Source organism: Pungitius pungitius, chromosome 2 (assembly GCF_949316345.1).
Source record: "Pungitius pungitius chromosome 2, fPunPun2.1, whole genome shotgun sequence".
Lineage (NCBI taxonomy): Eukaryota > Metazoa > Chordata > Actinopteri > Perciformes > Gasterosteidae > Pungitius > Pungitius pungitius.
In genome coordinates, this window is record NC_084901.1 from 13,284,934 (window position 1) to 13,307,238 (window position 22,305).

The window sequence follows — 22,305 nt, forward strand, 5'->3', positions numbered from 1 at the left end:
TTAATGAACAAAGTCAGATTGCGATGGTTTCATCTTCTCATGTTTCTCTGCTTCATCTCCACTGGGAGTCTTTGTTCACCTCATGAGCGTAGGTCTCAGCTTTCACTCTCAGGCTCTGCTCCAGGTCCAGCTGGTCCTTCATCCCACCATACTCCTGGGCCGCCATGGTGGAGACTAATGAGGCAGGAAGAGGGTTAGCCTGTTAGCATGCTAACACAACAAACCAACCTCCTAGGTTAAGTTTTGCTTGTTGTTGTTGTTGTTGTTGTTTTTGTTGTTGTTTATCACCTCTGTTGAATCTCTTGATGGTTTTACTTTGCTGCTCAACAGTCTCACGGAGCTCCTTCATCTCAGCTTGATCTTTCTCAGACTGCAGGGATACAAAGACATCACTCAGGGGTCAAGATAGAACTACAGTCAATACAAACACCGTTGAAGCACAGGAGTAGAAGAAGAGGAGCAGGATGAAAAACAAGATTCAAGGACAGATCCCTGTCACGCCATCAACTCAACATCTCATCCATCCACTAAACACATCAAACATGAAGGAGCAGCTTTCCCTCCTTCAGACGTCCCTTCAGAACCGGTACTGGCTCACACTGCTGGCACTCTGAGCCCGGTTCTTGCGTGTTTGGACAGAAGGTTCTCCAACGTGTGAATGTTTGCGCTGGTTACCCGTGCATACAATGATTGTCCTTCTGACTGGTGACAGACACCAACATCAACTGCATAAGCAGATACAATGAGAGAACGATCAAACCTTGAGGACCCGGCAGTGAGAGACCGCTGAGTCGACCTCTCAACTTGGACAGCAAGGACTCAATAGCTAACCCTAACCCTCACCCTAACCCCATAAATTGCGCACCACTGTACAATAATTCAACCCAAACCGGAAAACAAACCTCCCAAGTGGAGAAAACAGGTATGAGTGGTCCACCCTTTCAAAGGCTTTGTCCTGAAACAAAGACACAAAAGTTCACTTTACTTGTTCTGCACACAAGCAAAGTGTCTCTTATGAAGAAAATGTTGTCAATTATGGTCCTGTCAGGTGCACAATATGTTTGGTCTGAAGGTACCACCATGCCCAGGTGGCCCTTAAGTTTATTTGATGTTGCTCTTGATAGCACCTTGTAGTCAATGCAGAACAGGGCCACCAGCCTCCTGTTCTTGAGTAGCGCCAGGTCTCCTTTCTTCCGCTTGTTTAACAGGAGACCAGAAGACATCATGTTCTCAGACTCTCCAACAGAACACTGTGCAAGTTCTGTCCAAGAATCTTGTGGTGTTAAAAAAACTAAGCGGAGAGACCATCGACCCTTGGTGCCTGACACGATGCCATCTGATCGACAATCCAACGTAGCTCTCTGCTCCGGGCTGAGCCAAGGAAGCTCCCCCAAGGGCTCCTTGAGACCATGTGAGATGTATATCCTGTCTGATCTGGCAGCACTCACCCTGTCATTGTTCACCCTCAACCGCTGTCTAGACTGTGGATGTTTGATTCGCCATGTGTCAGGTGCAGATGTGTGATGACCTTGTTGAGGCTGTGAGATGATGGTGGATGGGGTTTTTCAAGGTTCTGTCTACCGTACAGTCCACAGTGCAGTTAGAAATCCCCCCAACAACTAAAGGTTCTTGATGATGGTATATGAATTCATTGTTGAATCTCCCTCTTCCCTGGATCAGTCGTTCTTAACCTGGGTTCCATCGAATCGTAACGTTCACACTAGCAATATCGGGCCGTCAAAATATTGACTGTTGACAATTTGGCAATACACAATTTATTCTTGCTGTGTTAGATTACAAATATGTAGTTGCTTAGTGAAAATTGGAATTGAAAATTCAGCCCACCCATATTATTCCTGACGTCAGACGTTTTTCACGTTTAATGTTGTGACAGCCGAACAGTGGATACCTCAACAAAACCGATTACTCCACACACAAAGCAATCTAAAGACTCACCAGATCAGGAAGAAAACTCAGTGAGAGACCCAAAGATCAGGAACATCGAACCTACCGCCACTCACACTTCAACCGCCACACTAACCACAACCAGAAAGAGAAGAAGAAGTGGAAGAAGAAGAAAAAGAGATAGAAGAAGAGCAAGAAGAAGCACTCCTGCAGGAGGAGCTAGTTCTGCGCCTCCTCACCTGGGAGGTCAGCTCTTCTATCCGTCTCTGCTGTTCATGTATCTGAGTAACAAAACTCTTCTTCTCCTCCAATAAAGTGTTGACTCTTTCCCCCAGTTCTGAAAACAACAGAGGAACAGCAAACCATGTGAATTATTTATAGAACTAACAAATACAGATTACAGCCCAGCAGCAGCAGTACAGAGAGTCTGTTAGAATATCCATCAGTTACAGCCAAAATAATACTGTACCTTTAATCTCTGTGAGTATCATCCACGTACTGTACCTTTAATCTCTGTGAGTATCATCGACGTACTGTACCTTTAATCTCTGTGAGTATCATCCACGTACTGTACCTTTAATCTCTGTGAGTATCATCCACGTACTGTACCTTTAATCTCTGTGAGTATCATCCACGTACTGTACCTTTAATCTCTGTGGGTATAATACCACGTACTGTACCTTTAACCTGTGTGAGTATAATACCACGTACAGTACCTTTAATCTGTGTGAGTATAATACCACGTACTGTGCCTTTAATCTCTGTGAGTATAATCCAGGTACTGTATCTTTAATCTCTGTGAGTATAATCCAGGTACTGTACCTTTAACTTGTAGTTGGTACTGTGTGAAGGTGTCAGGGCTCCCGTCTGCAGCGTCGGTGATGCTTGGAAGCATCTCGTCCAAACCCGGACGAGGCGACAGGCTCATGTACTTTAACTTCCTATTCTCAGAGTTCAGCTGGAGGTCAAAGGTCACAGTCGTCAATGAAGACACACACAAAACTGCATAAATATACAGTATATATATACATGCCAGTTTTTACAGTCATCCTGACTCAGCATTCACTCTTTTCTCCTTAAACCAGCTTGACCATGATAATGCTAATCCCACAGTATTAATTATTGAATAAGAGTATGTGTGTGCATGTGTGTGTGTGTGTGTGTGTGTGTGTGTGTGTGTGTGTGTGTATGTGTGTGTTTGCATGTCTGACCTCCGTGGCCAGGGCTTCTGCATTCTCCCGGCACGACTTCTCAATCTCCAGCTGAGTCTGCAGAACGCACACCTCCTCAATCACCATCTGAGACACTGAGGGCAGGACACACACACACACACACAGACGTTGTTACTAGGTACACAATGAAGTTCTGCAGGAAGAAGTCATGATCAGAAAGACATCATCGCTGGTGGCTACATGTTTGAGCTAACAGCTGGTTGGAGTAGCATGCAGAAGGGTAGGATCCCCCATTTTGGTCTGTTCTGTAGAATAATTCATGAGGAATAACATTAGCTTAGTTTGAGCCGGCTGATAAACACTGATGTCCGTAGAGAGATACAAACCAAATGAAGGCTACTGGACATATTTTATTATGGCGGTGTGTGTGTGTGTGTGTGTGTGTGTGTTGGTGGGTATCAGCTGTAGACGGGTTGATGCATCACGTTACGCTGACTTTTCACTATCACTACTACCACCACCTACGTAGTAAAGTAATGAGGAGTAAATGTCTCACCGTCACTCATTGGTCCTGTAGTTTTAAATCCTGAAGTTTAGAGAAGCCGAGAAACCTGTCAATCAGCGTGTAGCCCCGCCCTAAAGCATCTCCTGCTCTATGGTCTATTTCAGACCTGTCAATCAGCGTGTAGCCCCGCCTTAAAGCATCCCCTGCTCTATGGTCTATTTTAGACCTGTCAATCAGTGTGTAGCCCCGCCCTAAAGCATCCCCTGCTTTATGGTCTGTTTGACTTTAAATGGACCATCATTCACTAAAAGAACATCATGCTGCATTGAAGAAGACTTGAAACTAGAGACTGAGACCAAAAACTCATGTTTACAATGTTTACTGAGGGAATAACTAAATAACTAAAAAGAGAGTAGAGTAATTTCCTCATGGACATCTATGGGACCAGAGGAGTCGCCCCCTGCTGGTCACTACACAGAAGTAGTCATTTCCTCATAGACGTCTATGGGACAAGAGTTGTTGCCCCCTGCTGGTCACTACACAGAAGTAGAGTCATTTCCTCATAGATGTCTATGTGACCAGAGTTGTTGCCCCCTGCTGGTCACTACACAGAAGTAGAGTCATTTCCTCATAGACGTCTATGGGAGCTGGTCACTACACAGGATGCAAAGCGTCCGCCTTGGTAGGAGAATGTTGATGACAATGACTAACCTCTCTTGATGTGTTTGAGTTGTCTCTCAGCCTCATCTCTCTCCTCCGTCAGTCTGGAGCACTGAGGACAAAACCGACATCACATGTTAAACACAGACCCTGGATCAGTTAGTCCACGCCCGACTAGATGTTTCAGAGGACAAGGCTAGATGAAGCTGGACGTTACAAATGTTTTAGAGGACCTGATGTGGGATATTCTCGGTCTCTTGCTGAATCTCTTCCTCAGATAAAAAGGACAAAGAGAAATCTGAATGTCTCTCTCTACCTGCAGTCTCTCCTTCTGTCAGCTCACGTTTGCCTCAGGAGCTCATGAGGGCGGCAGGTTCAGCGGGCCGAGGGCAAGGCATCAATCCTGTGAGGGTGAGCGGTTTGATTCCCTACACCTTTTATTGAAAAAATCACTTGCCGCAGAGCAGCTGGCAAGGCATTGTGGGAGTTGCAGGAGACTCGGTTAAATGCCAGGAGTCATATTTTGTTAAAGTGTTGGTGGCATTATCAAGGCCCTCTTCAAGGTTGAGTCAATCCCCAAGATCCCAGTGGCTCCAATGATTCTAACCCAGGAGCTAAGCTACGTTGCTGGTTCCATTTCCTCGTGCACAAAGGAGCAAAGGCACAAACAGCCTCGTAAAGGTTGAAGGTTGCCTTTAATGCTTGGATGAGGCAGGGCACCAGAAATAGAGCAAGGCATTGGTGGGGGTTCAATTATTTTCAGTTTAGTGGCTTAAACAAAACACATGATATTTGAAAGTACTACATTTACTTCATTAAATCAAGGCTGCTGGTTCCATTCCCTCTTTGCGGGGAGCAAGGCAGTAAGAATGGTGGAAGGCATGAGGTTAGGAGTTCAAATCCTGATCAAAGCTGCCCATTTCCATTCATGTAAGTCAAAGCAAGGCATTAACACACTTCTAAAGCTGTAGGTTAAATTCCCAGGAACTACACACATCCACCTGAGGGTGAGTTTGTCACAACATACATTGGTCAGGCAGGTTGCTAGTTCAATTCCTTATGTGAGGGTTGATGTGGGGAGTGAGAGGATATTGAGCTCCTCGTGAACGAAGGGAATGGAGCAAGGCACTAAAGGTTTCGGGGTTACTCATAGTGGGCTAAAGGGAGGAGCCAAAGGGTTGTGAACCCCATTCTTCTGGTGATTCAGCAAGGCATTAGAAGGAGAATCTTCTCAGCTGATTTCTTTGTGTTAATAAAGAGACATTTGAGCTGAGCTCGTTTATCTCTAACAGAATGAACCCATTTTAATAAATAGCCTGACATCTTATACACGTAATATAAGAATCTAATAATAAAATATATAACGATGTGAAATGACAGATTCCTGCTCTCCGCTTCAATGGCGAGCGGCTCTTTTAGGGAGGGGCCCGCCTCTCAATGAGAAGCCGGCCGACGGACCCATCCGGATCAAACGCTCCATCGGAGCCGGATCGACCCGGACTGCTTCCACGAAGCGCGTTCACGTGCAGAATACACGAGGTTCGGAGCTTTTGTCGGGTTACCTCCGTGTGCATGAGCGCGTGCCGCTCCTCTTCCTCGCATCCCTCCATCTGCGCGGAGGACGGGAGCATCACAGGAGGTCAAAGAGTCCCTCCTTTGTCTGCGTCCGGGACACGAGGTGAGGCTACGCGGAGAAGAGGCCTTTTCCTTCTCCTCCTCCTCCTCCTTCTTCTCCTTCTTCTCCTTTTTCTACCTCTCTATCTTCCTCTCGCACACATGTGATGGAGCTCACTGATGATGATGCTGCTGCTCCTGGCGGACAGGATCCTCCTCTTCCTCCTCCTCTCTTTGACAGCATCGTCTGGCTCCTCTGAGCTCCTCCTCCCTCCTCTTCTGCCTCAATTACACGTGTTTTATTATGTTTTATTTATTTACTTTAATTAATTAAAGTATATGTTATACTTTGACGTGAAACGACACATAAAAGGAAATGTTGTGATAAACAAATCGAGAGACGTCAGTGTTTTAATTCCTGTCAACTATTGGTCTTTGTGGGAGAAAGTCACGTGGCTCTGCGGTCACGTGGCCGACGTGTTCCCTCGTAAACCCGGAAGTAAAGAACGCGACGGCCGCTCTGCAGCCTGCTGCCTTGACCGCACACGATGGACAAAGTTCTACTTTTAACTCTCGTTCTGGTGGTTTTTATAAGTCCGGTAAGGAGCAGCACTTCCGGTCTTAAGGTCTCCACGGCTCAGGTGAGTCCAGCGTGGCGTACTATGTAGTACTCCTCGTGTACTAGTGTTCTCATTTATGTCGTTTGGTTGTTTGATGTTTTGATTTGAACATGATGAACATGGTGGACAGCGTGAGGTCAAACGACTGCTGATGTCCCGTCCAATACAAAGACCCGTGACTCGGTCCCCTGATCCTCAGATCGAATCAATCAAGGATCAGATATCAGACATGACTACTTTTACATACCACTACACCGAAGCTGCTACAGTAGTACTACTGTGACACTGTTACTACGGTAGTACTGAAGTCCTAGCTTATCAATTATAGACACAGCTGTGACGCACTTAACCAAACATGAGGTATTCAAGTGAAGTGAAACTTGTCTGCAAGCTAGAAAAGTACTGCATTGATGGTGTACTTTGTGGACAGCTCTTGGGCTTCGATTGGAAGAACTGTGGATCTCCAGATGCTCCAGCTGTTCTGAAGACTCTGAATTTGTCTCCTGATCCCGTCTTCATCCCCGGAGACATTCAGGCCTCAGCCTCTGGATCCACATCTGTGGAGCTCGCTGCTCCACTGGCTGTGAGTATAGTAGTACTAGTACTCTATGGGCTGTGAGTATAGTGCTAGTACTCTATGGGCTCTGAGAATAGCAGTACTTTTACTCTATGGGCTGTGAGTATAGTAGTACTAGTACTCTATGGGCTCTGAGTATAGTGTTAGTACTCTATGGTCTGTGAGTATAGTAGTACTAGTGCTAGTACTCTATTGGGTCTTGTACTTTACTAGCTTTGAGTACAGCAGTGTCTGTGTCACATGACTTAACATAACAAAAATCTGTAAAATACTCGTCATGTGTTAACTACACCTTCCAAAAGTTTATTACCTAACCCCCTCAGGTGAACGTGACCCTGGAGAAGGAGGTGGCGGGTTTCTGGGTCCGGATCCCCTGTGTTGAGGAGCTGGGCAGCTGTCACTATGAAGACGCCTGTGACCTTCTGACCCAGCTGGTCCCTCTGGGTCAGGACTGTCCTGAGCCGCTGCGCACCTATGGCCTGCCCTGCCGCTGCCCCTTCAAGGCTGTGAGTGCAGATCCCAGACCAGTGTGTTAGGTGTGCTGTCAGTGAGGCTGGAGACGTGACAAACTGATCTTAGACCAGATATTATTTTAAGGAGAAAGTTATTGCAATGATCTTCTAGGTCCTCCTGATGCTCTTCTAGTTTCTTCTGATGCTCTTCTAGTTTCTCCTAATGCTCTTCTAGTTTCTGTTGATGCTCTTCCAGTACCTCATGGTGATCATCTAGCTCTTGCTGGTGTCTGTAACCCTGCTGATTTTGTCTTTAGGGTTCGTACTCTCTGCCTCTGTCAGACTTCTCTCTCCCCATCATGGAGCTTCCCTCCTGGCTGACCAATGGGAACTACCGTGTCCGGGGCGTCCTCGGCATGCAGGACAAAGAGCTGGGCTGCCTCACAGTGTCTCTATCCCTCCGCTCCTACTGATTCAAGGTCAGCTGATCAACCTGAAGAGTGAGGAAGGGAGAGCAGAAGATGGCCTGAAGCGATGACCACACAGTGTGTACGTTCCAACATATGGCCTTTAAAGGGAGCCAATGGGATTTAATGTTAAATTGTTCTGTGTTTAATCATTTGAACTCTGCTGAACTGCAGATTATATTTTATCAGTGTTCATGTCAGAAATAAAGAACCATTATCGTTAATTGAGATGAATAAAATAAATGTAGCAGTCAGATCTGACAATTTTAATTCAGCTTTAATTCACGTTTTGTTTTTCATCCATTCTGTTTAAAAAGTTATTTTTATTTCTTTGCTTCATTGATTGTTTTACCTTAAAGTTTGAAAGAGATTTGCTGCATTTATAAATTGATTTCTTTCAAAATTAATCCTTTTAAAGTTCATATTATTTGATCATGATTTGATACGAATTTTTATGTCACGTTTTTATTTTTTACTTTTGTTATTCCACAATTGTGCCAACAGTAAGTAAGTAAGTACATCTACTACTTTAGTACTGTACCACGTTACAGTCTTTCTCTTAAGCACCATTTTGATAGTTTAAAACAGTCAAAACAGAACATGCAATTAGAACCTCAGATCCTTTGCCAAATGAAACACTTGTAAAAACTATGCACTAATTGATCAGAACCATATGTTGGTACCATGTGACACACACATGTTACATCTGACTTTAAACACTCCTCAGCCATCAGAGCCGTGTGAGTGAAGGACTCTGACGATACGACAGTACAAAACAAAATAAAACATCTAAAATCTAACATATATATATATATATATGTATATATATATATATAAGTGTGCGTACTGCTTTGCAAACAGTGTGAGGTTGACTTTGTGCTCATTGTTGTACTCATCTGGACCGAGTTTTGCTCCTTCAGTCTACGGTTTGCATAAATGTCTGATACTTTATTAGTATTGTACTAGTATTAGTTATTAGTGTATATTCAATCCTAAAAAACGGCAAGAGGTATCATACTTTCATTCTAACATTTATTAAAAATGATTATAAATCAAATCAATGATGATAAATAAGTGTTTGACAGATAATCATAAAACGACACCAAAAAAACCCAAAGTTATATAGAACACGTGTACTGATATCATAATAAAAATACTCATCCCAATATCAATACTAGCACCCAGCCTACCAATCAATGAGTAATCAATCCATCAATCATAGTGATCAGAAGACACCAGCAGGTGGCAGTGTCCCTGCTGTTTCAATTTATACACTGATGGAGTACTGCTACAAGTACTACTGCTGCTACTATCACCTGTACTACAGGTACTACTATTGCTATCACAGGTAGTGTTACTAATACAATTGTACTTCCACTATTACAGGTAATACTGGTACGACGTCTACTTCTACTGGTACTACTATGACTATAACTACTGCTACTACTACTACTATTGTTAAATACAGGTACTACTACTAATGCTGTTGTTACAGGTGATGCTACTGTTAAAAGTACTATGTATACAATCAGAATATGAAACCATGACAACCATGACATTGTTTATTTCATATTTATTAGACTGTGTGATTATTTACTTCCACCAATGACGGGTTCTTTTGTTTTATCTTCAGCCTCATGCAGATGTTTCTGGTTGTTGGTTAAACATCTGCAGACCTCATGTTCTCCCTCAGGAAGTTCAATGGTTTCATTCATCATAAGAAACACTGAGAGATGAAGAGGGGATGAAGAGGAGGTCTTCTTACATTTTTCCTCACTTCATCTCCTCCCTTCTTGTTTCCCTCCCTCCTCTCCTCCCCGCTTGTTTCCTTCCCTTCTCTCTACACAACATCCCGTCTGTGCCCTTCACCATTGGGCTGTTTCCTGCGACAGGAAGCTCTTTACAGATGCAGGAGAGGAGGCGAGGGAGGAGGAGGCAGGACAAAGGAGGAGATGAGAAGTGGAGCATTCGTTAAGGAGGAGACGAAGGATGGTCAGGTGATGAAGAGGAGGTCAGAAGTCACTAGCTTGCTCTCTGATTTGCTCTCCATTGATGAGGTCATCATAAACAAGGTCATTCTTTATTGAACTCATGTTCCAGTGTGTAAAATATGACAGAAATGTATCGATAAATGTATGAAAACTCAGATAAATCTTATCAAATATATAATTCAATGTCTGACTCCTCCCCTTGTGTGTGACTCTCAGCTGAAAAGAAAACATCAGAAGTGAGCCATCCTAGCTTTTACACACACACACACACACACACACACACACACACACACACACACACACACACACACGCACACACACACACACACACACACACAGGTGGTGAATTAGGTGGAAACAGACAAGTTCCTTTCTGCAGAAACAGTCTTCCTGTAATGTTCAGCTTGGAATGTGGTCACACACACATTATCACACCTATACACACAGACACACACACACACACACACACACAAACTGGAGGAGGAGGTCTGACGATCGAAGACCTCACAGGCAAAAACCTTTAATTTAATTTAAATATATAGAATTCGGTTTCTCATCCATCTGCCTCTGATTTCTTAACGTTTATCGACAATCAATTTTAATATGAATTTAAGATGAATCGTTATCTAACCTCTAACCTCAAACAGAGTAATCTTATCTATAAATGTAAAAAAGAGAATAGTTTACATTTCTTCATTTAATAGACCTAAATGTCACGGCCCTTCTGATTTACTAAAGTTGTTTGAATTTAACTCTAATAAACTGGAACAATGAAAAAATTAAAGTAAAAATACACTGAATTACTGTAGTTTTATTTTTCCTGAATAAATAAAAACAGTGAATAACACCACAGAATAAGATGATGTGATTTAAGCATCGTTTTAATTACTTCTTCATCAGTTGTTTCATATTTTATTTTTCTCTACTTTCTCTACTTCCTGTCCTGGGGATTTGGGAATTGAGCTGTGAGGCCGGCGGGCCAATGTTGTAGCTCCGCCCCCATAAGCACCGGAGGCTGGCGATGCTCTCGAAGCCTGCGGGACGTCCTGAGGACGGAAAGAAGAACGGCCGCTGTGCATGCTGGGTAAACCCGGTGCCTGCAGCTGTCTGAACTCCAACTTTAATGGTTTAAACCAAAGATCTGATGAATGTTCCATTTGAGTATTACTTTATTACCGTGGATTTATTGTTGTTTATCTCCTTCATTAGAAACCTGTGTCCGTTTCACAGTCTCACTCCTCTAATTAATTACTTCTGAAGAAGAAGAAACGCTAGAATGTGTTTTTTTATTCCGTCACCAACAATCAGGTGTTTGTTTTCGTCAGGAAACTGTGGATCTGATAATTCCACGTCTCTATTTAACAGAATCAGTGACTTTCTGTCTGGTCTCAGATCTGCAGGTTGAGACGAGTTCTGAAAGCGTCACTGTGTCGTGTTTCTTTAAAAGGTGGGGGAGTTTTTTTTTTCTTTGAGTCCCATTTGAAACTTTGGCCATGTGGAACCTCCTCCTCCTGCTCCTGTGGACACTCACATCCTCACTTCTCTCAGTGTGAGCTGAGGAGGATGAATGGAAGGTTGTGAGGGACAATGGATTAATTTTCTGCTTCCTGTGATTGTCTCCTTTGGACCATTTATATGTTCGAGGTATGAAAACAACCATTTAGTTTTAGTAGTTTGTTTTCTGAGAAGAAACAATACATGATTTTGAAGAGAAAATTGATTTGCTCAACATCTTCTATGTTTCTATGTTTGTTCTAAGTTATTATATATTTCATATCTATGAAATGAAAACTTTTTTTTTAAACATAACTTTAAGGTAAAAAACTTCCCTTTCCCTAAATCAAGATTTCTTTTCATGTCTTTTAAGAGATTATTTGTATTATTATCAGTCCACATCATCATGCTGCTGGCTCTGCTTCTGGCTCTGAGCCTCTGCTGTGACGCTCGCTCCTCCAACGCGTCCTCCATCACTATCCGGTACCGGGTGTGGGAGGAGCAGCCAACGGGAACCCGGGTTGGCCGTCTGCTCGACGACCTCCGTCAGAGGGAGGAGGGCGGCACCCTGGAGGACTTCCAGGTGGTGGAGCACGGGAATGCCCTCCCCTTCTCCGTAGGCCCCCGGGACGGGCTGGTCTCTACCCAGGGCCGCCTGGACCGGGAGGAGCTGTGCCGCGGCTCGGATCTGTGCGAGCTGGCCTTCAGCGTCCTGTACCGGAGGGGCGGCGTCGTGAACTTCCTGCGGGTCCGCGTTGAGGTGATGGACCTCAATGACCACAGTCCCGGCTTCCCAGCCCCGCTTCAGGAGGTGGAGATCTCAGAGACTGCCGGCCTCAGGATGCGGATCCCTCTGGAACGAGCGACAGACCCCGACGCCGGGCCGAACGGCCTCCAGACTTACTCGCTCTCCGGCAACAAGCACTTTGCTCTGGATGTGACGGTGGCACCGGGAGGCGCCAGGCAGGCGGAGCTGGTGGTGATCAGAGAACTGGACCGGGAGGTTCAAGCGATGTTTGACCTCACCCTGGTGGCGTGGGATAAAGGGAACCCCCCCAGGTCTGGCAGCACATTAGTCCGCGTTAACATTCAGGACTCCAACGATAACAGCCCCACGTTCGAGGACTGTACCCCCACCGTGGAGCTTTCTGAGGATACAGCTAAAGGCACCACCATAATCCACCTCAGGGCCACCGACCCGGACCAGGGCGCCAACGGGGAGGTGGAGTATTCGCTCAGCAAGCACACACCTCCAGAGGTTCAGAAACTCTTCCAGGTGGATCCGCAAACCGGAGCTGTGAGCCTCAGAGCGCCTCTGGACTACGAGGCCAAGGCCTCCCATGAGGTCATCGTGCAGGCGCGGGACCGTGGGCCCAATGCTATCGCCGCGCACTGTAAGCTGCATGTCAAGCTCCGAGACGTCAATGACAATGCGCCTAGGATACACATGACCTGGACCCCACCCAACTCCCCCGTGGCCACAGTGCTTGAGGGGGCCCCAGAGGACACCTTCCTGGCTCTGGTGATGGTCTCGGACGCGGACTCGGGGGATAACGGCAAAGTGAGAGCGCACCTCCGACAGGAATCCGGCCCCTTTCGCCTGAAATGGATCCACGGCGACAATTACATGATCGTCACCAATGGCAGTCTGGATCGAGAGACAGTGATGCAGTACAACATCTCGCTGCTGGCCCAAGACTACGGAGACCCCCCGCTGCACTGCGTTAAGCACCTGCCAGTTCGCGTCCTGGACGAGAATGACAACCCTCCAGTGTTCACCACCTCGCTCTACAAGGCCTCCTTCGAGGAGAACAATGCGGCGGGCTACCACGCCCTAAAAGTGGAGGCCTACGACAGGGACCTGGAGTTCAGCGGGAGGGTGTCCTACTTCATACGGAACCCCAACGAGGTGGAAGCAGACACCCGGTCTTTCTCCGTCCACCCGACTAGCGGCGTCGTCACCGTGCAGCGGCCTTTAGACTACGAGGAGTCCCACCGCTACTCTTTTGCGGTGGAGGCCGTGGATCAGGGTCACCCGCCTCTCACCGGCACAACGTCGGTGCAAATCGACGTGTTGGATGTCAACGACAACCACCCTGTAATGAAGGAGCCCAAACTCAGAAAGGGCGCCGCCTCCCTCAGCATACCAGTCAACACAGAAAAGGCGGAGATTGTGATGGAGTTGGGCAATGGCATCGTGGAGGGATCTGCCCCTTTGCTGGTCGATCGCCCGGTCCGAGAAGGACTTGCTGGCTTCCTTGCGTACACCTTAAAAGCTGAGGATCTGGACTCTGGGCTGAACGGACAACTCAGCTACGTCATTGTCGACGGTAACGACAATGAACTTTTCTGGTTGGAGGGGGCAACAGGCCGGCTGTTCGTGAACACTGCCAACGCCACCGAGCTCGTTGGGAAAACTTTCACATTCAACATTGCCGTGTCCGACATGGGTAGTCCCAGCATGGCTACTGTGGCTGCGCTGGAGGTGACTTTTGTTAACTTCAGGGACCATCTGAAAAACTCTTCGCCCGGTGACCGCGGGCGGCTCAGCTTTGCCGTGATGCTGGCTGTGAGCCTTGGAGCAACTTGCCTGCTTCTGCTGTTGGCTGTCGCTCTAGTGACGACATTCTGCCGTCCAGAGAAGCGTGATGGCCGGGCGTACAACTGCCGGCGGGCGGAGTCCGCCTACGACCGGCACCCGCGGCGCCCACAGAAGACCATCAGGAAGTCCGACATCCAGCTGATTCCCGTCATCAGGGGCCGGAAGGATGTGCCTCCCAAAGACGACAATGAAGCCCGGCCCCTGTCTCTGCCCCCCAGGGCGTCAGACGACGAGCTAACCGAGAGGCAGTACGCAACAACGCCATCCGTCTTGAGCCCCAGCTTCCTTTCCCAGGGATTCTCAGAAGGGGGCGCCACCCAGCACACCAAGATGCTCCGGAAGCCTGGAACCATCGAGCTTGAACCACCAACGCCGCAGACTCTTTGCCAAGCCAGGAAACCTTCGTCATCGTCTTCGGCCTCTCATTCGACCACCTTGAGGCGCCGGGCAGAGGCCGGAGGGGAGGAGGCTGAGTCGGCGAAGTCAGGGTCCCAGGCGACCCTCCGGAGGCCGAGGATCTCAGAAGGGCGTGGGGAGCCTGACGCAGAGCACCGGCGGATACTGAGAGACCTGGTGCGGCTTTCCATGGCCGCCTTCGGAGACACCATCGAGCTTTCCTCTGCTTCACCCGAAGTGCAGGTAATTCCTCATTGATACCCAGAAAGTACAGAAATTTAAACCTCATCTCATGCCAAATGGCTTAAAGTCATTGATTACTAGTCCTGGAATCAAACTTAGGAATCCATGAATTGTGTTTTTGTGGATTTCTTTCTAGGCTATAGGCTGTATTTTTCAGCCAATGGGCCTAAAAGGTGCAATCACCTTTTAGTCAAACATGTGCCTTGTGTTAATGTTGCAGCTCAAGCCAGCTAATGCACAGCGAAGCTTCCATTACTCCCGACCCCCGCCATATGATGAGTTATGCAGACAGCCCGGGGGCAGACGTTTATTCAGGTGCTCGTTGGCCACAGACAGTAATCCCCTCTCACAGTCCTTCAGATATCACATATCACATTCATATTGAAACCAGGAGGAGGGGGGGTCTTCTCAGAGTGGGGGGTCCTAAGTGCGCTGTGATATGTTTGTAGTGTAAAACAACACCTCACTACTCTGTCACCTGACCCGTAAAAATGGTTTTAGTGGGAACAGCTCAGCAGAGAAGGCCTCAGATGTATATCACATGAAATTATGAATCTGTTTAGTCGAGCAGAGCTGACATTTAGACAGTGAAAATATAGAAGGAAATATTATTAGTATGTTTGATGAAAAAAGATCGTGTTAAATAATTTAAAATCTTAAAACAAGTCTTGTGCCCTACATTTAAACATTAAATGTACTTAACTAAACAATTATTTTAATTAAGAATAATAAATGTAATGTCATAAATTCTGCCAGTCGACTAATGACAACAGGAAGTGACAAAGCTCTCCCTCCTGCTTAAACTAAAACAATTGCCTTTGTGTTTTTAAAGGTAAAACATGTTTTTTTTGTTCTCTCCAAATATAAGTGTATAAAATAATCTTCAGTTATGGTGTTATTTAGTTTTAAGGATTTTTGAGTTTTTTATGTAACATTTTACTGAAACAATCAATGACTCAATGAAACAGACTAGCAGAGTTTAATTAGATCTAAAGTCCTCCACGTGGTCTAATGAGCCTTTTACATTACATTACATTAAATGTAATTTCTCACTTTAAATAATCACATAAATATGTAGATGCTTTGTGCAACTTTAAGAGGAAAATAACTCATTCAGACTCATCATAGCGAATAACGTATTGAATTAAAAGGCCTCGAAGCGCCACCGAGGTTCAAGGTAGCCGTCAACGCCCGTCGGGCCGAGAGCAAAGAGGACAAAGAACTGGACCCGACATCCTCATGTGAAATGCAGATAGGAAGTAAGCGCTTCAAAAAACGCTTTACCCAGCATCCTCCTTTCCTCAACGGGGAGCTGCTCTCCTCAGGGGGCGGTGACTTGCTGGAAGCCCTGAAGGTGGGGGTTGGGTGGGTACTCATTACCACCCCAAAACGCACACATGCAGACCGTGGTCCTCCACAGAAGAATAGCTCTGACGTGGAAGCTGCTTCCTGTCGCTGCAGCAGCAGAAACACACAGAAGTCACGGCTAAACAAAGTCATGGATTAGTGCACGGACACACACACACACACACACACAAGGTTGCAGTGTGTGTGTGTGTTTCCTCCCTTGTGTAGTGTGTATCCGCTGTAGAGCTGTCAGCACAAGGCTGTGAAAAGAAACTCTAAAAAAAAAGAAACAGCTTTCTGCTTCTTTCATCATAGAGATGTTCCTTTTAAACCCTGTTAAACCAGTACAGATCTCGCTGACCACCAGGTAAACCAGTACAGAACCCATTGGCACACAGTTTAACCAATGCAGTATAGACCCATTGGTCGTACCAGTTAAACCAATAGAGATCTCATTGACGCACCAGTTAAACCAGAACAGATCTCATTGTCCAACTAGTACAGGTGTCATTGGTCCACCAGGTAAACCAGTACATGTTTAATGGGCCTATCAGTGAGCCACTAGTTAAACCAGTACAGGTGTCATTGGTCCACCAGTCTAATCAGTACAGAACTTAGTGCTTCATCAGTCGAACCAGTAGCTATGCAAACTGACGATGTCATCACTCTGACTCCTCCTCTTCCTCCCTGCAGCAGATCTCCCAGCTCCTCTCTCTCCTCCACGAGGGTCAGCTTCAGCCGAGGCCAAACTTCAGGGGGAACAAGTACTCTCATCGCAGGTCCTTCTCTTCCTCCTCATCAATCGGCTCCTTCGTCTCCCTTCCCTCCATCTTCTCCTCCTTTTCCTCCTCCCCGTCTCCTCTTCCATCTCCTCCTATAAACATCCACAGTCTAGGTGACATTGAAGCCAAAATAGAGTCGTTCCATCACATAATTATTCAGATTTAAATGCTCAATTTTGAATCCGGTTGTGTGTATCTGGCAAATCTAGTGTGTGTGTGTGTGAGTGTGTGTCTGTGGATTTGTCAAGGTTTTTTTCTTGTTTTATCTTCCTCCACTAAACCTCTTATCTTTATATTAACAGTGCTGTGTTGTTTATTTGTGTCTCTGTGAAGAAATACCTGTTTCATTGACTCACACTCTGTGTGTGTGTGTGTTCAGGTACGGAGGTCAGGACTGCTCTGATTGGCTGAGCACCAAAGACAGCGGGCACGGGGAGAGCGAGGCCGGCGATGTGGACTGGGAACCAGAGAGGGACTCGCCCATCGACCCCCAGCTGCTCCACAGCTCCGGTACACACACATATGCACTACCCCAGTCTGACCTTTGACCCCTCGGTCCTTGTTGGAGATTGAACATGTGTGTCCTGCTCTGAAATAATTTATCACATATTTACTGAGAATTTGCGCCTCCTGTGATTGGCTGATGCTCACCCCATGACCTGTGGGGCGGTGTGCAGAGGAACAAAAGGTTTCTCTTGGTTATCGTCTCTGTTCTGAAGATGAGGATCAGAGACGTTAACCACGCCAACAGGCGTCCATGTTTGCTATCGCTAACATGTGACTGCTGTCAAGCTGATCTAGAGTCAGTGAGTTCGGTGAATCCCCGTCGATTGATCACAGAGGCAGTTGACCTCTGACCCCTCGGAGCACGCACACAATGACAAGTGAAGCAAACAGGAAGACTGGAGGAAATAACAGCTCTGCGTCGTCTTCCGCTGTAATTTTAGCTTGTTTTTTTTGTCTTATTAGCATTTCATAATGCTACTGTGTTAGCATTTCCCCGTTATTGTTAGTGAGTTTGACTGTTATTATCATGTCATGGTTAAATAGGGACTAACAAACTAAAAAGCTTTTAGCTGCCAATGTGTGCGCCTGGTGGGTTGTGATTGTGTGTAGATGTGTGTGTTTGTGTGTCTCTTCCTGGTATTGTGGGCTCTCAGGGCGACATAAAGACTGAGTGTGTTGTGTGTGTGTGTCTGTGTGTGTGATGCCTGACTCCCTCAACCCTTTAGGCTGTTGTAACACACACCACGGCAGTGTGTATGTGTGTGTGCAATGAAGCTTTGATGAAGGACACACATTTGTCTCTGAGTCATCTTCCTCACAATGAATCACACCAAGTCAAAGCGTCTCTTTGTCCAGGTGTGAAGATGATGTCACACCTGTAGGCTGTGTGAGTGTGTGTCTTAGGTTTGCTTTTGTTACCTTGCTCACAGTGATGTCTTCCTGTAGTCTTCATCTCCATTAAAACACCTCATTGTTGTTCCTTCATCACTTCATCCTCATCGTGCATCGTGGGCTGTAGAGACATAATGTCCAAACTCAAACACTCTTGTGTTTGGACATGCAGAACAAGCTCTGACGAGAAGTAAACAAAGTCCACAAGCAGGAAGTACAAGTCACAAACAGGAAGTACAGGACATACGCAGGAGGGAGGAAGTGTGAAGGTCTCTGCCGTCTCTCCTCTCTCTGCAGATGACGTCTTCGCGGAGGTCGGCGACACGTCCTGGATGGCCCGCCTCTCTCTGCCGTTCAACGCCGATTACCACGGCAACGTCTTCGTCCCTGACGGGCTTCCGTTCCCTGAGTGCGAGCACCCTCCCCGGGACGCCCTGGATTCCTCGTCCTTCTCCACCTTCGGTAAAACACTAAGACACAAGTTCACAATAACTTTAACTACAAAAGTGTCAAAAAATGTCTTCTCAAGATACACTTTTGCAGGAAGTTGAGACAGAGACACCTAAACTACAGAGTTAGGTTTATAAGACTATATAAGTTCTTCAGTTGTGTTTAAACAACAACACTACTTAGTTATGTTTCTATAACTGCTGTATTCGAGGTAGTGGATCTGGTTTTGGTTCCCGGGGAAGTAGCAGAGTGACACCTCTTCCTCCTCCAGGTAAAGCTCCAGAGAAGGACGGCCCACTGGGCGGGGCCTTGCTCTCTGAAGTCAGCACTCTGTTCGAGATGCTGATGACACAGAAGGCCGACGCCCACCCCGGCCCTCGACCTGACATGCTGTACCGGCTCTCCGCTGCCTACCGCCGGTCTCTGGGTCTCGACCCCACAACCGCCGCAAGGAACTCTGGGAACTGTGGGAGTGCGGAGAAGAGGTCGGACCTGGCTGCTCCCTTGGGGCTCCATCAATGAGATGAACTCTGGAGGAGGACAGGGATGTGATACTGAGATGTAGTTTGTAAATAATGATTTCTGCCCATTTGAAATGAGTCTCTTCCTCACTGATGAGCCATCAGAGATGAGTCTAATGGAAGAGCCCTAACCCTAACCCTTTTTTATTTGTTTCCAATAAAATATATTTGACAGAGAATCTGTGTTTTCCTATTTAAACCTAAACATTCAACATTCAAAGTAGCTTTGTATCTCTCTCCGTCTGTGACTCCTGTGTGTTTGTGTCTCTGTATGGGACACATCAAACATCTCCACGTGGATGTTAAGTATATTTACCTTCTAAACCAGATGACAATGCTGCAAATGAAAATAAAACAGTATAAACATTTGTGGAACTAGTTGTCCCTTTGCTAAAGAAGCTAAGTAAGGCAGCATTGAAGCTCCTTCCCTCAACCTTGGAGAATTCAAACCTGTTTCACTCAGTGAGGAATCTTCCTGAGCCATAAGGAATATTCAAGCCATTAAAAGGGTCAAATGGGCCATGTGATGAGGAAGTAGTTAACATGCTAGCGTTTAGCATGCTCATGCTATACAATAATGCAGCATGCTATTGCATAGCAGTAAGAGAAAGGAGTCCTGGTTTCAACAAGTTGACTTATCGAGTCTCCTCACGAAGAAGACCAGCTGACAACTGAAACATCATGTTCCAGCTCTTCATCACTGACGTGAGGAAGGACTCTCTCTTCCTCTTCCTGTCCACTTATTGCTGAGAGGTCACTTCCCCCTCAGGCCGGATAGAGGAGTTATTCATTCACAAGTAACGGGGGAACAGAACTATTTTCCCCACAGAGGCAGGAAACAGGACTGGAATGTGCACGTAGCTATTAAATGTGCGTATATTACATTTGCCACCTGTGGGTTAGAGAATGAGAAGAAAACCAAGAAATCCAAAAAGAATTTGATTAAAACCACAGCAGTATTTTAAGGTAAACCCCAATAACACAAGCTTAGTACACTGAAGTGTGTGTGTGTGTGTGTGTGAGAGAGAATACTCTCCTCCTTGATAATAATGAAGGAAACCATAAATGAGGGCAGAACCGCCCGGTGTTTCATTTCAGGTGGAATGTCATGTGACGTTTTTGTTGTTGTTCACTGATGTCAAAGTGCTCGTCGCTTTGCATTTGAACGAGTTTCAGCTGAGGGCAATCAACCTGTTGTTTCCTCACGACGGGGGAGTGGTCAGCGCAGCTGTAGCCGACTTCCATTAACGAGGGAGTATTTAACTGGAGACTATGTGAAGCGTTAGCGAACAACCTGACGACCTGCATACGTTTCAGTCGCTTCTCTCCTCTTTTTCTGCCTCCATCTCTGCTGCAAAAAGCGCTTTCTACCAATCCAGAATTGAGTCCTCATTTTCCAACCTCCAAAAACTATTTTCTATCTTCACTAACCTCCTCGAACCCCCCAGTCCTCCTCCCCCGTCCCCCCTTCTTCCAGGAGACTTTGTCACCTACTTTACCAAAAAATAGCTGACATACGCTTCTCCTTCTCCAACCCACCTCCTTCCAACTGTATCCCACAGACTTCACCTCTATCGCCCTCGTTTCCCTGTTTCACACCCCTGTCTCCTAAAAGTTCTTACCTTAGTAACCTCTGCCCGTCCCATCACCTGCCCGCTCGACCGCATTCCTTCCCACATTCCCATAATAATCTTGAGTTATGTTTGACGTTGCTCCTTCAGTAAAAGGCAGTTCCTCTCAGGAACACTGGAGAGCAGCAGAGGTCTGCAGATGATCGGTTTCAAGACTCAAATCCAGAGGAGTCAGGTGCACGTCTGCATTCACAGTCTCTCCTCTCGCAGGAAGAAAAAATGATTAGTAATCACCGAGAACACAGATATGTGATCAATGAACAGGAAACACTGATTTATCATCAATAATCACCGGAACCACAGATATATGATCAATGAACAGGAAACACTGATTTATCATCAATAATCACCGGAACCACAGATATATGATCAATGAACAGGAAACACTGATTTATCATCGATAATCAAAAGGAACACAGATATATGATCAATGAACAGGAAACACTGATTTATCATCAATAATCACAGGGAACACAAAAATATGATCAATGAACAGGAAACACTGATTTATCATCAATAATCACCGGAAACACAGATATATGATCAATGAACAGGAAACATTGATTTATCATCAATAATCACAGGGAACACAAATATATGATCAATGAACAGGAAACATTGATTTATCATCAATAATCACAGGGAACACAAAAATATGATCAATGAACAGGAAACACTGATTTATCATCAATAATCACAGGGAACACAGATATATGATCAATGAACAGGAAACACTGATTTATCATCAATAATCACAAGGAACACAGATATATGATCAATGAACATGAAACATTGATTTATCATCAATAATCACAAGGAACACAGATATATGATCAATGAACATGAAACATTGATTTATCATCAATAATTACAGGGAACACAGATATATGATCAATGAACAGGAAACACTGATTTATCATCAATAATCACAAGGAACACAGATATATGATCAATGAACAGGAAACATTGATTTATCATCAATAATCACAAGGAACACAGATATATGATCAATGAACATGAAACATTGATTTATCATCAATAATCACAAGGAACACAGATATATGATCAATGAACAGGAAACACTGATTTATCATCAATAATCACAAGGAACACAGATATATGATCAATGAACAGGAAACATTGATTTATCATCAATAATCACAAGGAACACAGATATATGATCAATGAACAGGAAACACTGATTTATCATCAATAATCACAAGGAACACAGATATATGATCAATGAACAGGAAACATTGATTTATCATCAATAATCACAGGGAACTTTTCACATCAACCTTCTAAAAAAAGTCTGAAGCCAAAAATCCTGCTGGATGAAAGCCGTCTGGGACCAAACAAAAAAACAAACAAATAAATAAAATAACAAGCAAACAGATAAACAAAAAACACACAAAAAAGCAAACCAAGACAAACAAACAAACAGAAAAACAAACACACACAGACAATCAAACAAAGAC

At 45.4% G+C, this 22,305-nt stretch overlaps 3 protein-coding genes across 6 annotated transcripts; 2 read left to right on the forward strand and 1 right to left on the reverse strand.

The window, feature by feature from the left end:
- Positions 1-28: 28 nt before the first annotated feature.
- On the reverse strand, positions 29-6,147 carry LOC119211434 (shootin-1). The gene is made up of 7 exons (XM_062560459.1): positions 5,805-6,147; positions 4,294-4,354; positions 3,117-3,211; positions 2,728-2,863; positions 2,145-2,242; positions 289-370; positions 29-174 (listed from the first exon to the last, which is right to left on the reverse strand). Exons 1-7 carry the CDS (start codon positions 5,871-5,873, stop codon positions 53-55), a joined length of 663 nt encoding a protein of 220 aa, XP_062416443.1. The 5' UTR covers positions 5,874-6,147; the 3' UTR covers positions 29-52.
- Positions 6,148-6,320: 173 nt separating this feature from the next.
- Positions 6,321-9,441, forward strand: gm2a (ganglioside GM2 activator). 2 transcript variants are annotated; one of them, XR_009946795.1, is made up of 5 exons: positions 6,321-6,497; positions 6,907-7,059; positions 7,377-7,559; positions 7,823-8,054; positions 9,359-9,441. XR_009946795.1 is itself a non-coding variant. In XM_037461103.2 (4 exons), the coding sequence occupies exons 1-4, from the start codon at positions 6,405-6,407 to the stop codon at positions 7,976-7,978; spliced, it is 585 nt and encodes a 194-aa protein (XP_037317000.2). In that variant the 5' UTR covers positions 6,321-6,404; the 3' UTR covers positions 7,979-8,772. The 2 variants fall into 2 exon arrangements, 1 of the variants encoding a protein (XP_037317000.2); XM_037461103.2 differs by lacking the exon at positions 9,359-9,441 and having other exon boundaries at positions 7,823-8,772.
- On the forward strand, positions 9,359-19,564 carry pcdh12 (protocadherin 12). Of its 3 annotated transcripts, none has more exons than XM_062560458.1 (7): positions 9,359-9,440; positions 9,865-11,607; positions 11,831-14,698; positions 16,739-16,824; positions 17,207-17,337; positions 18,523-18,687; positions 18,947-19,564. In XM_062560458.1, the coding sequence occupies exons 2-7, from the start codon at positions 11,599-11,601 to the stop codon at positions 19,195-19,197; spliced, it is 3,510 nt and encodes a 1,169-aa protein (XP_062416442.1). In that variant the 5' UTR covers positions 9,359-9,440; positions 9,865-11,598; the 3' UTR covers positions 19,198-19,564. The 3 variants fall into 3 exon arrangements, with proteins under 3 accessions (XP_062416442.1, XP_037316999.1, XP_037316996.1); XM_037461102.2 differs by having other exon boundaries at positions 11,853-14,698; XM_037461099.2 differs by lacking the exons at positions 9,359-9,440; positions 9,865-11,607 and having other exon boundaries at positions 11,649-14,698.
- The last annotated feature ends 2,741 nt before the right edge of the window (positions 19,565-22,305 follow it).